The sequence below is a fragment of the Arachis hypogaea genome, chromosome 3 (genome assembly GCF_003086295.3).
Source record: "Arachis hypogaea cultivar Tifrunner chromosome 3, arahy.Tifrunner.gnm2.J5K5, whole genome shotgun sequence".
Taxonomy (NCBI): Eukaryota; Viridiplantae; Streptophyta; class Magnoliopsida; order Fabales; family Fabaceae; genus Arachis; species Arachis hypogaea.
In genome coordinates, this window is record NC_092038.1 from 126,592,277 (window position 1) to 126,605,816 (window position 13,540).

At 34.5% G+C, this 13,540-nt stretch overlaps 2 protein-coding genes across 2 annotated transcripts; both read right to left on the reverse strand.

The window, feature by feature from the left end:
- Positions 1–6,158: 6,158 nt before the first annotated feature.
- On the reverse strand, positions 6,159–7,774 carry LOC112791380 (berberine bridge enzyme-like 17). The gene has a single exon (XM_025834190.3). It carries the CDS (start codon positions 7,767–7,769, stop codon positions 6,159–6,161), a length of 1,611 nt encoding a protein of 536 aa, XP_025689975.1. The 5' UTR covers positions 7,770–7,774.
- Positions 7,775–9,873: 2,099 nt separating this feature from the next.
- Positions 9,874–11,503, reverse strand: LOC112791381 (berberine bridge enzyme-like 17). The gene has a single exon (XM_025834191.3). It carries the CDS (start codon positions 11,488–11,490, stop codon positions 9,874–9,876), a length of 1,617 nt encoding a protein of 538 aa, XP_025689976.1. The 5' UTR covers positions 11,491–11,503.
- Between the last annotated feature and the right edge of the window lie 2,037 nt (positions 11,504–13,540).

Below are 13,540 nucleotides of genomic sequence, written 5' to 3' on the forward strand. Positions count from 1 at the left end.
GGGAAATTTTTTTGCTGCTGTGTCGATGTAGTTGTTGTTCTGGAGTCTGCTGAAAATACTAATTTGCTTTGCAGAACACAACTTTATTGGAGTTAATGAATTCATTCCCTCCGATGAAAAAATAGCTCTTATTACTAGAAGGTTTAGGTTCATGATTCCATCTGCACTTGACATGAAACCTGATAGTAACATGGTGGCAGCTGTTGTGGTGGTTGATGCCATGGCCATGGCTGCCAGTGAAGAAGGGAGGGAAAGAGGGGAAGAGAAAGGATAATGGAAGAAAAGGAAAAAGAAGAAGTGGACATTATGGTAAATGTGTGTTTTTTTTACAGTAAACGTTATTGAGGACCTAATTAGAAATTTTAATTTTCTTCAAGGACTCAATTACAAAATTTTAAATTATAGGGACTAATTTGTAATTTCATTGAAAGTGTAGAGACTAATTGTGTAATTTAACCTTATTATAAAATCTAGAGTAAATGACATTTTCGTCCCTGGCCTTTTTTGTGTGGACATTTTCGTCCTCAAGCAACGGAAAATACATTAAAGCCCCTAACCCCTGAAAAACGTGGACATTTATGTCCTTCCGTTGAATGCAGCCATTTGTAGTGGACAGAAAAGGCTGAGCTGGCAGAGGTGGTGATGAGGTGGCACGTAACGGAGGCCAGGTGGCATGGAGCTTTTTGTAACAGGACATATAAGTCCCTGGAGACGAAAACGACGCTGTTTCGTCTCCTCTCCCAATCTTTCAAATTCGTCTTCTCCAATCTCTCGTCTGCACAGAAATGGCGAAGTGGGTGTTGTGGGGAGTGGGGGCAAAAAGGAAGTTCTTCCTTCCATGGCATCTGAAGGGGTATCATCAAGTTGGAGAAGAAGTGGAGGTCAGGTCGGCTCGAGCTCACATCCTAAGGAGAAGGACGGCAAGCATGGCGTCTCACCAAAGTGCTTCTGTGGAGAAAACGCAATCCTTTTCATGTCGAAGACGCGAAGCAATCTGGACAGATTGTTTTTGGGCTATCCCTTTTACAAGGTATGGTAACGAAATGTGATCCACGTGTGGTTGAAGATGTGTTAGGGTTACTAGTTTTTAGTTCTTGAATTATGTGGGTTGACATGCTGCAGGCAAGACAACCCTATTACAAATTTTTTTTGTGACTTGATGAGCACGTTGCTAGACTTGGATTGACAGAAACAAAGTATATAGGAGAGAAGGAATTTTTCGATGTAGAAGATTATCACAGGTAGTATGACATGAAAATGAGGATCAGCTGCTTGGAGAAGAGGATATTAGCTCTAGAGATGAAAAGAAAGCCAATAAGATGGTGTATCTGTGTCATTGTTATTGTGTTTATTTTTGCTGTTCTAAGTTGTAAGAGTTGATAAAGGAATGAAAAAGTGTGTTGTATTGTTGCAGCAATTATCAAAATTCAGTGTCATTTATATGAATGATTGCATTGCCCTGTACATGTTGTGTAAGGTGTGGACGAAATTAAAGTTGTTTCCCTAATAGATAACATACCATTGCATTAGTGATAAAAAAAATTGGTTTAGTTAACATCCATATTCATCTGACCTACAAAGGGTGTTCAAAAATCATTACATAGACAAAGGGCGTTCAACAACCATTACATAGACAAAAAATTGTCACAAAAAGCACTTAATGATAGTAGTCTTCACTCTTTCGAGTCGTTTATTTTTGGAGAAGTTGGCAAATTTGGGGGTGGAGCTTCTTGATTCGGAGCTGCAGATGGGATGGTAGATGGAGTTGGCTCTTGTGTATTAGGATGGATTGTGGAGGTAGCGATTGGAGCCGGCGGCCTGAAGATCTTCTGCTTTGGTCTGAACCTGGACTGTTGTGGGCGAGCGGTGTTATTGGCTTTTCCTGGAGGTTTAAATCGACAGCCTATAGTTGGGGCTGGTGGCCTGGTTTGAGTAGTTGTTGGCCCTAGAGGTAAAATGACAAGTGTGGATCTTGTCACCATTGTTGGAGCTGGTGGCATAGGTGGATTGCACGGGGCAGGTGATTCTACAACAGTGGGGTTTGGGGAACTGCTTGGTTGGCTTCTGGATGCATCTTGGAAATATGCATGAAAGATGTGAACAGAATAGTACTATTAAGACAGATTAGTCCCTAATCATAATAGCACTAATACAGAATAGTCCCTAGTCATAGCAGTAATAAGACAGATTAGTCCTTCATTATTTCTATACTAAGACAGATTAATCCCTAACCATAATTGTACTAATACAAATTAGTCCCTATAATACAAGATTCCACTGTATGGTTGTTACCTCTGAACCTGGAGCAGATTGTGACATTGGAAGCACAATCAGTGACTGGGAGGTGGTAGCTGCTTTCTTCCTAGGGAGCCTTGTCTTCGGCTTCCAGTTTGGGTTAGAAGGGGCTCCCTTACATGTTTTGTAGTTGTGGCCTTTCTCGCCACACTTGCTGTAGGATACAACGAATGACCTCTTCAGTTTTCCTTCTTGCATGAGTGGCTCAACCGGATTCTTTTGCCTATTATGAACCTTTGGCCATCCAATTGGCCTTTTGATAATAGGTGGGTCTGGCTTCAAGAAATCAGTTCTTACCCAAAATTTAGGACTTGGAACAGGCTTAATACAGTGTGCATACGTCCTCCTGATGGACTCCATGCATAGCCAAGGGTGAACATAGTCTTGAGGTGTGTCATATCTCTTCCTAATGGCAGCAAATGCATGTAAACAGGACATGCCTGAGGTAATACAGCGAAAGTGAGTAATATAACCAAAATAATAGTAAAGGGGATTCAAATCAAAATAACAAAGAAACTGAATCAAGTATTGTACAGGAGTTACCAGTCAGTTGCCATCGATTGCATGAGCAAGTGTGCCTAATGAGGTCCACATCCACCTTGGTTTATTTGCGAGATACCTAAAACCTCTTTCGTTCATTGTCACAACCCATTCAGCCGTCCACTTGGTGCTAAGGTTTACCAGCTTCTCCAACCTCTTTTCCTGAACTGGTGCTAGCCTCCCTGAGTGATTCTCCAAGACCCGTTTATGATTCACCATCCGCCTCATGAGATAACATCTAATCTCTTCACACATGGTTAGTACAGGCTTGTAGCGGTAGTTAACTATTTTAGCATTAAAAACCTCACACATGTTGTTTGTGAGGTTATCCACTTTTGGCCCATGGGAGAAGTAAGCCTTGACCCATGTCTCAGGTTCAAATTTGCTGAGGTACTCTCAGGCACCCTGGTTAACTGTCTTCAACTTATCCATGCATTCCTTGAATTCAGCCACAGTCGTGCACCTGGCACACTCCCACACAACTTGAATTCAGTAGCCTCCTTTGTATTCATGTGTGGTTGAGTGGACATCCATTTTTCAATCTTCTTACATAGCCAGTGTTGATCAGCAGTGTTACTGCCCAAAACCCTCACACAAGTGTGTTCTGGATGGTAAGTCTTTACTTGATAACACCGCAGGCTTTTGTTGTATGACAAGTGCACCAAGTAAGGACACTCATTATCCCCACACCCTACTCTCACTCTCTCTGTCATTTTTTATCCATTTCACTTCCGACCCTCAGCAATGAAAGAATCTTTAACTACCTCCTTGAACCTGTCCACAGTGGCAAACCTAGTTCTTAGCTCAAACCTGCCCTCACCAGGAGCATACTCATCATCAAACTCTGGAAACTTTTCACCTCTACCTTCATCATCAGATGGTATGGGAGTATGTAAGTCTTCAGACTCATACTCAATCATGATCTCCTTCACCTCCGTGGGGAGCTCACTAACATAAAACCCACCCCTGACTGCATAATCCGGCTGGACATCAGGTCCTTGATCCCCTGTTTCACCACGTGCATCAGTCCCATTCCCACTGCCTTCCCCTCTTTCATTAACCCTTGTGCCAAATTGTCTTTTCTTCTTCCCTTGCTTCTTCGGTGTAACTACCTTCTTCCTTGGAGTAACAACCTTCTTCTTCGGTGTAACTACCTTCTTCTTCGGCGTAAGGACCTTCTTCTTACTCTTGACACCTCTTTTCCTCTTCCCAGCAGTTACCCCACCATTGCTGTCACTCTCAATTCCAGCCGGTGGAGGTTTGTACAAGACATCCTCCGTGCTCTCGTACCCGTCATCAGATGAAGAGGAAGAATTCAATTCCTCTGCAGTTTCATCCACTTTTCCTGCAGTATCTCTGTCCTGGGCAGCTTCCTCAACAACCTCCGGCTCGTCGACAGGATGGTCAAAGTATATATGGAACTCACCTCGTCTTGGATGCTTCATTAGATTCTCTCGCATTGAGTTGATCCCTGCATCCCCAGTCAATATGTTCATCCCGGATTCAAAGTCAATGCTTGATGGATCATACCAGTATACTGCCTTGTATGACTGGTAGCCCAAACCCTTAAATAGTGTCACCAAGTCTCCGAAATTAACAAAGTCTAGGTCCATCTCGGGAACCTCTCCTCCTTTCCATTCTGATAAACCATTTTTCCACCAACTCCTCTTACGAAGTTCCCTCCATGATGAAAGACCGGAACCACAAACACATCAACCATCTGAAATTAACCAGTGCATAACTAGGATTAAAAATAGGAAACAACACAACATATGAATGAAACTACATTGTCCGAACATAATCCCTCCCCCTAATCCTCCACAGGATACAATACACCACTTTTTCACATTCTTTCTTACACTGTAAATAGGCAAAGACATTGCCTTCCTAGCTAAGCATCGCAATCTTACCTTGTGCCGAAGACACCAGCCACGACCTCAGACCAAGCTTCTCCTCAACTTTTGCCACCAACGTCAACCCCTAGCCTTGTGCTCTTCTACGTATTGTATTTTTTGGAGGGAGAAACAGAGACGAAAGAGTTTGATCGTCTTTGGCTTAGGGTTTTCTGTAATTTTCTCACTCAAGTGTGGGTCTTCTAGGTATTGTATATGGGGATTCAACTGCGTTTGGAGAGGAGGAGACGAAACGGCGTCGTTTTCGTCTCCAGGGACTTATATGTCCTGTTACGAAAAGCTCCATGCCACCTGGCCTCCGTTATGTGCCACCTCATCGCCACCTCTGCCAGCTCAGCCTTTTTCGTTCAGTGCAAATGGCTGCATTCAACGGAAGGACATAAATGTCCACGTTTTTCAGGGGTCAGGGGCTTTAATGTATTTTCCGTTGCTTGAGAACGAAAATGTCCACGAAAAAAAAATCAGAGACAAAAATGTCTTAGGTAAAATAAAAAAAAAAGAAATAAAATTTTTAATAAATTAAAGAAATATTCACGATAATATAATTAATTGATTAATTGATAATGTGTATATAACTATTAGATAATAAATTATTGTATTTGATATTAAAATAAAAAATAAATATAAACAATGAATAAAAATAAAAAATTTAAAATTAAAATAAATATTCAATATCAAAGAAAAAAATAAAAAAAAACTTTTAATAAATAACGATTCGAAGATTAACTTCACAATAAATTGAATCAAATAACATATATTTAAATTAATTAAATTAAATAATTGATATAACAAATTAACTATAATTGTTCGGCTAAATACAGTAACTTAAATAAATAAAAAATATCTAATGAATATATTAGGTAACAATTAAACCACTTTTAAAAATTATTAATCAAAATAAATAAAACGAAAAAATAAATACAAATTAAAATAAAATTAATTTATTTATTTTCAATCAAATCAAACAATTAATATAATTGATTAACTAAAATAATTATGACTCAAAATATATAAGACAAAAATTAATATAAATTAAAATAAAATAAAATTATTTATTTTAGTCAAATCAAATCATTAATATAATTAATTAATTATAGTTAATGTGAACAAATAAAATATTAAATAATTTGATATTTATTTTAATTAAATCAAATTAATTAATTAATTAATGTATTTAAAAAAAATTAAATAAAATAAACCAAAAAATACTTTCAAAAATATATAAATATTCTTTGAAAATTTCTTTAAATAAAAGTTTATTCTTCCGAAGAAAAAAAAGATTAAAATGAAGAGACTTAAATTATTTGTAAAAATTGTATTCTTTAAATTATTTTCTTGATACATATACATCATTCTTTAAATTTATTATGTATACATATCAATCGAAGTAAAATATTAATCTAATTCCAATTAACCTTTATGAGGTGGTATACTCTGTTCATATCTAAAGAAGTTCTCCGGGTCAACTCTGGTTTTGACCTGCACCAGTCTATCAAAATTCTCTCTAAAAAACTTGGCGCCGTAAATTCGAGCGGCATCGACGTTGGTTGTTCCATTGCTTGGACAGGCTCCAATATCTCTATCCCTGTAGTTAAAGAAAGCCTCCCTTGGCGATTTGGAAACAAAAGGAGTCATAAACTTATATATGGACCTTAACAAATTCAAGTTATGATTAGCAACACGTTCCTCATCTTGTAACCAAGTTATGTAGTACGAAATCTTGAACAAGTTTCCTGCTCTATGAGGAAACGGAGTAGCGGAAGTTGGAATCTCCCACATTCTTCCACCATAGGGGCTCCATTGCATAATAATTATCTCACTCTCGATGAGCTTGTTCCATATGGATTGCAACCCCTTTTTCGAAATAACGTTCTTCACATAATCTGACTTGCTCTTGGAATAAGACCAAGCAGGGTCTTTTGCTTCGAATAGCAACGCTTCTGCTGGGGTTCCGATTGGGTATTCTGAATAGAAAAGAGTGCTGTTCACCCAAGGCATTTCAACGCAATCACTTTCGGTTAATCCCAGTTCAGGAAAATTCTTTTTCATCAAACTCAAGAGTCTATCGGTTCGTCCCAAGAACTCGGCGATGAAGGTAACTTGAACCCTCTTGTGATGCACCTCGTGCTGGAGTCTGATGAAAAGATCCCTGTCGATCTTTGGTGCAACATGTTGCCACTTGTAAACAAGGTCCGTGACGCCTTGCTCCAAGGTCCTATTCACCTTGAACACCGTCACCAATGGAGGAACCTCCACCAGCTTCATCGTCCATGAGAGAATCACACCGAAACTGGCACCTCCACCTCCTCTAATGGCCCAGAACAGATCCTCCCCCATTGATTTTCTGTCAAGGATATTACCATTTACATCCACGATTTTTGCGTCGATGATGTTGTCCACGGAGAGACCATATTTTCTCATGAGGTTGCCGTAGCCACCGCCGCTGAAGTGACCGCCGGTGCCTACAGAAGGACAGACTCCGGCAGCGATGGCATGAACATTGCTGTTCCGTGCGACTTTATAATAAAGTTGGCCAAGTGTTGCACCAGCCTCAATCAAAGCGGTGCCGTTTTGGATGTTGACGTGAATAGATTTAAGAGTGTACATGTCGAGAAGAACGAAGGGAACATCTGATATAAAGGAGAAGCCTTCATAGTCATGGCCGCCGCTTCGGATTCTGAGCTGAAATTTGCTGGCTTTGGAGCATATAATGGCTGCCTGAACGTGAGATTCATGGAAAGGGGTTATGATGGCAATGGGTTCGGGTGTGTTTGGTCTATTGAACCTCTTGTTACGAATATGGAGGTTGAGGATGTAAGAGAAGGATGAATTGTGCCTAGTGTAAAGTGCTCCAGTGACGCTAACAGGAGCTGATGGGTTTTTCCATCTGTTGTTTGAGAGACAAGCGTGAAAGTAAGCATCTGGATTTGCATGTGAAACAGGAGACTGAAGAAGAAGAATGGTGAGTGCTAGCAGAGTTGAAAGGAGAGAAAATGGCGACGGTGATGATGATGTCGCCATTAGTGTTTGTTACTTGCTATGTTGTTAGCGTTGCATTCGGCATTTATAATGTAAGTGTTATTGCATTCAATTCTTAGATTCTTTGCTGGTCAATTAGTCATCGGAAAAATCTAGTCACATTTAAGAATTTTCCTTGAATGCATTATGTCTTTGACTGGCACAATAGGAATACGCAACATATGGGTAGCTACAAAATTTTTTTTTTTTTGGTGACTTGGTAGCTACAAAATTAAACTTAATACAAAATTCCGTTGGTCTTTAAAAAAGTTATTGGCCCTAAATTTTTTCTAATTTTAATATTTAAAAAATATGTTAGGTGAATACTAAATAAGTTATTTTTTTAGATAAAAACTAATATGCAATTTTTTTAATATAAAATTATTAATTAAAAATCATTAAATAATTTAATATATTTGATTAAATTGTTATCTAACTATCTTAATTAATAATTTTATATAAAGAATAATTACATATAAATTTTTAATTTTTTAACCAAATCTAAATAAGATTTTCATTATCTTATCTCTATTATTCTTTTTTTAATTAAAATATTTTGTTATTAATACTTAAACAACTGGATCAATTTAATTAAAATTAGTTACCAAAATAACTTGGTCATATAATATTATCTATTCAATTAAATTTGTCTATTCAAAAGATATTTTAAATGGTCAATTCAAAAATTAATTTTTTATAATATGATAAGATATAATTAGATATTTATGTAAATTTATTATATTTTTGTTAGTGTATGAAATTAAATTAAAAATAGATGTCATAAAACATAAAAGCAATCATAATTTTTTTTAATTTGTAACGTTAACGTGTGGTCTTGTGGCACATATTAGTCAAATTCTAAAATTTAAAATAATAATAATAAAAAATAAAAATTTTGATTATACTAAAAGCAACTCCAATATTAACTTACAATTCAATTTTATTTTAGGTCCAATAAAATACCACATTAATATTTATAGGATCATATGTTATAAATATTAATTTAAAACTAAATGTAAGATGTGTCACTGCTTAGTTTTAATTCAATTTTAATTTTATATTATGTGTAATTATTTCATCAAAATAACTATATAAATAACAAAATTTTATTGATTTTCCATCAAGACCATATATATTCTCTGTCTAAACTTAAACTAATTTCATTTCATCTACACAAATTTCAATTATAAATTAGTTCTCTTGTAATTATAAAAAATAATAATCCAAAATTATTTCATTATAGATACGTTGTTCTAAGAATTATAATCAATTATATAATAAATTCTAAAAATAATATAATCAATTATATTATTTAGAGAATGAAAAATATGAGTCTTTATAAAATGTTGATATTTTTAATTTTGTGAATTAAATTAGTCTTTTAAATATTATAAATTAATCAATTTTTGTTTATTTGTTATTTTATTAACAATTTTTATCAACCATAGATGATATGAAATAAATATATTTATGAAAATCTATTAATTTAAATTGCTCATTTGCGATGATTGGGATAAAATTGGCGCTAAGCGGAAACAACTATGGCAGCGGCTCTTTCGTTGCACTGACCGCCACAATATTTTTATTTTGTAGTGGGATCAGACCGCCGCGAAATATCAACATAATTGTAATATCCAAAATCGTTGTAATAATTGCTGCTGAATTTCCTTTTGTAATGGTTTTAGTTAACCGTTGTAAGAAAATTACTGTTTTGTATCGAATTTCTTGTAATGTTTTATAGTATATGTGGGTGTGTGTATAACCATAAAAAGAAAATACAAAATTTCCCTAACAAAAATACAGTATAAAATTTAAGTGACTCAACATTTTGATGATCCAACTCACTGAATTAATGATTTTTGTGGATAAAGGATTAAAATGAAGATACTTTAATTATTTGGAAAAACTTTATTCTTTGAATGATTTTTTTGATATATATACTATTGTTTAAATTTATTATGAATACAGGTGGAAACTCAACTTCATATAAAATTAATAATTTATAGTCGTTTGATAACAAATTTAATCAAACTTTATTTAACGACTATGAACACCTGAATTTCCCCTAATACATATTAATCCAAGTAAAATATGAATTCAAATTCAGTTAATATTTGTGAGGTGGTATACTCTGTTCATATCTAAAGAAGTTCTCAGGGTCAACTTTGGTTTTGACCTGCACCAGTTTATCAAAATTCTCTTTGAAAAACTTGGCTCCATAAATTCGAGCGGCGTCAACGTTGGTTGTTCCATTGCTTGGATTGGCTCCAATATCTCTGTCCCTGTAGTTAAGGTAAGCCTGTCTTGGCGATTTCGAAACAAAAGGAGTCATAATCTTATACATGGACCTTAAAATATTAAAGTTATGATTAATGGCATCTTCTCCATCTTGATACCAAGTTATCATGTACTGAATCTGGAACAAGTTCCCTGTTCTATGAGGAAACGGAGTAGCCGAAGCTGGAATGTCCCACATTCTTCCACCATAGGGGTTCCATTCCATGATTATTACCTCACTCTCGATGAACTTTTTCCATACAGATTGCAAACCCTCTTTTGAAATAACTTTCTGCACATAATCTGATTTACCCTTAAAATAGGACTCAGCAGGTCTTGATGATTCGTATAGCAACGCTTCTGCTACTGTTCCGATTGGGTATTCTGCAAAGAAAAGAGTGCTGTTGACCCAAGGCAATTCAAAGCAATCACTTTTGGTTAATCCCAGTTCTGGAAAACTTTTTTCCATCAAACTCAGAAGTCTATCGACTCGTCCCAAGAACTCGCAGACGAAGGAAACTCGAACCGTCTTTTGACGCACCTCGATCTGGAGTCTGATGAAAATATCCCTGTGGAGATTCGGTGCAACATGTTGCCACTTGTAAACAAGGTCCGAGCCGCCTTGTTCCAAGGTCCTGTTCAACCTGAACACCGTCACCACTGGAGGTACTTCCACCAGCTTCATTGTCCACGAGAGAATCACACCGAAACTGGCACCTCCACCTCCTCTTATGGCCCAGAACAGATCCTCCCCCATTGATTTTCTGTCAAGGATATTACCATTTACATCCACGATTTTGGCATCAATTATATTGTCTACGGCGAGGCCATATTTTCTCATGACGTTGCCATAGCCACCGCCGCCGAAGTGGCCGCCGGTGCCGACGGACGGACAGATTCCGCCAGGAACGCCGTGAACGTGGCTATTCTGCGCGACTTTGTAATAAAGCTGTCCAAGTGATGCGCCGGCCTCAACCAAAGCGGTGGCATTTTGAATGTTGACGTGAATGGATTTAAAAGTGTACATGTCGAGAAGAACGAAGGGAACATCTGATACGTAGGAGTAGCCTTCGTAGTCATGGCCGCCGCTTCGGATTCTGAGTTGAAAGTTGCTGTCTTTGGAGCATACAACCGCCGCCTGAATGTGCGATTCGTGAAAAGGGGTTATGATGGCGATGGGTTTGGGCGTGTATGGTCTGTTGAACCTCTTGTTGCGGGTGTGGAGGCTGAGAATGTCGAAAAAGGATGAGTTGTCTCTGGTGTATAGCGCTCCGGTCACGCTAACAGGAGCTGATGGGTTTTTCCATCTCTTGTTTGAGAGACAAGTGTGAAAGTAAGCATCTGGGTTTGCATGTAAAACGGAAGATTGAAGAAGAAGAACAATAGTGGGTGCTAGCAGAGTTGAAAGGAGAAGAAATGACAATGATGATGTTGATGATGTCACCATTATTGTTATGAAATGAAAGTGGTGTTTGTTACTTGCCGCATTGTTAGCGTTGCATTCAGTATATATAACACAAAATAAATTTAAGAAGAAAAGTATAGGGAGCCAATAGTCTAAGTCTACGAACAATAGAGATTTAAGAAGTATTAGAGGTATGATTATTAGTGTTATATTATCCTTTCAGGTTATGTTTTTGGGATAAGTGGGTTCATGACATGATATTAGAATTTTAGATACGAAAGGTCAAGGGTTCGATTTTTGGTGAACTCCAAAATCAATTTATATGGACCAAAGATTTAGTTTATTGTATACATTGTATGCTTAAACCATTGACTCTTAGCACTATCCTAAAAATAAATTAATATATTTTAATATATTTTTATATATTTTAAAATAAATTAGTAAATAATTTTAATGATCGATTAGTGTTATTATAGTTAATTGTTCAGATTCTTTGATGGTCAATTAGTCATGGAAAATGTCTAGTCACATTTAAAAATTGTCCTTTTTGACTCATATATACAATAGGAATACATATCGAATGGATTGCTTCTGTCAAAAAAAAATGAATGGATAGCTTGAAAATTAAATTTATTACAAAAATCAGTTGGTCTTGGATCCAACAGATAAAAAGTTTATTTTTAATAAATATTTTAAATAGAACTCAATATCGCGCTGAATTAGTCTTTAGTCTGTTGGATTAAGGGATATTATAGAAAAAAAAGACAATTTACATGAATAACATATTTAAATTTTTTTTATTATATTACAACTTTATAAAATATTAGAATCAGACATAATTGTAACTTTTTTATTTATATATAAATCACGACATCTTAACGCGGATAATATATAATTAAATATTTATATAACGTAGTTTACATTATTTCTATTAGTGTTTGGAAAGTAAATTAAAAAAATAAATATTATAAAAAATTAAAAATAATCATAAATATTTAAAATTTTAAAAAATAATTATAATACTCACGTTACATTTTTTGATGATTTGAAACATTTAAATAATATTGATGTGTATTTAGTTTATTCACGTATTTTATCCTTAAATTCATATTTTAAAGGAAATAAAAAATACAGATACTCCATATGTTTCTTCTTCTTAAGCTATTTTAATAATTACTTTAAACTATTTTCTTACGATCTGTCCTTATCTATCTAAGTCGATATAAGAGTCATTGTTTATCGGACTATAAAGTTTATGAAATCTATCTTTTGTACATAAAAGATAATAAACAACTATTACATTTATGCTCTAAAAAATTTAAATTTGAGTTAGAAATGTCATTAAAGTAATAAATTTTATACTTATTCTCATAAATTAAATAATAATTTAATCAGGGGCTAAACTAAAATAAACTTTAAAGAAGAACAAAAATTAATTTTATGATATAAAAAAGATTAATTAAATATTTTAGAAGACTAAATTAAAATTTTTATCTAATTAATAAGAAAAAATTGAGATTTAGGAAGGACTATTGTCCCCTTTCCTTAGACGAGGCTTCACCTCTAAATTTAATTGATATAATATTTTAATTATTTTTTAAATTATATATTATATAAATATAATTAATCATTTTATATTGTATAATTATCTGTTATTTTTTACGCTGAAAAAATTTAAATTTTAATTCTTATGTCATCTTAAAAGGCTAAATTTTAATTTATATTAATTTTTTAATATCAAAAGTCCCAATAATTATTTTTTAGATACTAATGAGTCAAAGGATAATTTTTAATGAATTTTAAAAAACTTGTTATTATTTCGTTTTAAATTTCTAAGTTTATAAAAATATAAATCTTTTAAAATTTAAACTAAAACACAAAAATTAAATTTTTATTCTTATTTATTTTGATTTTTTTATATTTTATTTAAAACCAAATAGGAGATAATCCTAATTGACATTTTTTCAATGTTAACTTTAAAATATATATAATTTAAAAATAAAAATATCAATAATCTTATCAGTATAAATAGTAAATCAATCAATTAGATTCGATTTACATGTATATACTGTAGGAATAATAAATTAAATCC

Bases quoted from the DNA above. Each gene is read 5' to 3' on its own strand.
- LOC112791380 (XM_025834190.3), bottom strand. From the start codon at position 7,769: ATGGCGACATCATCATCACCGTCGCCATTTTCTCTCCTTTCAACTCTG.
- LOC112791381 (XM_025834191.3), bottom strand. From the start codon at position 11,490: ATGGTGACATCATCAACATCATCATTGTCATTTCTTCTCCTTTCAACT.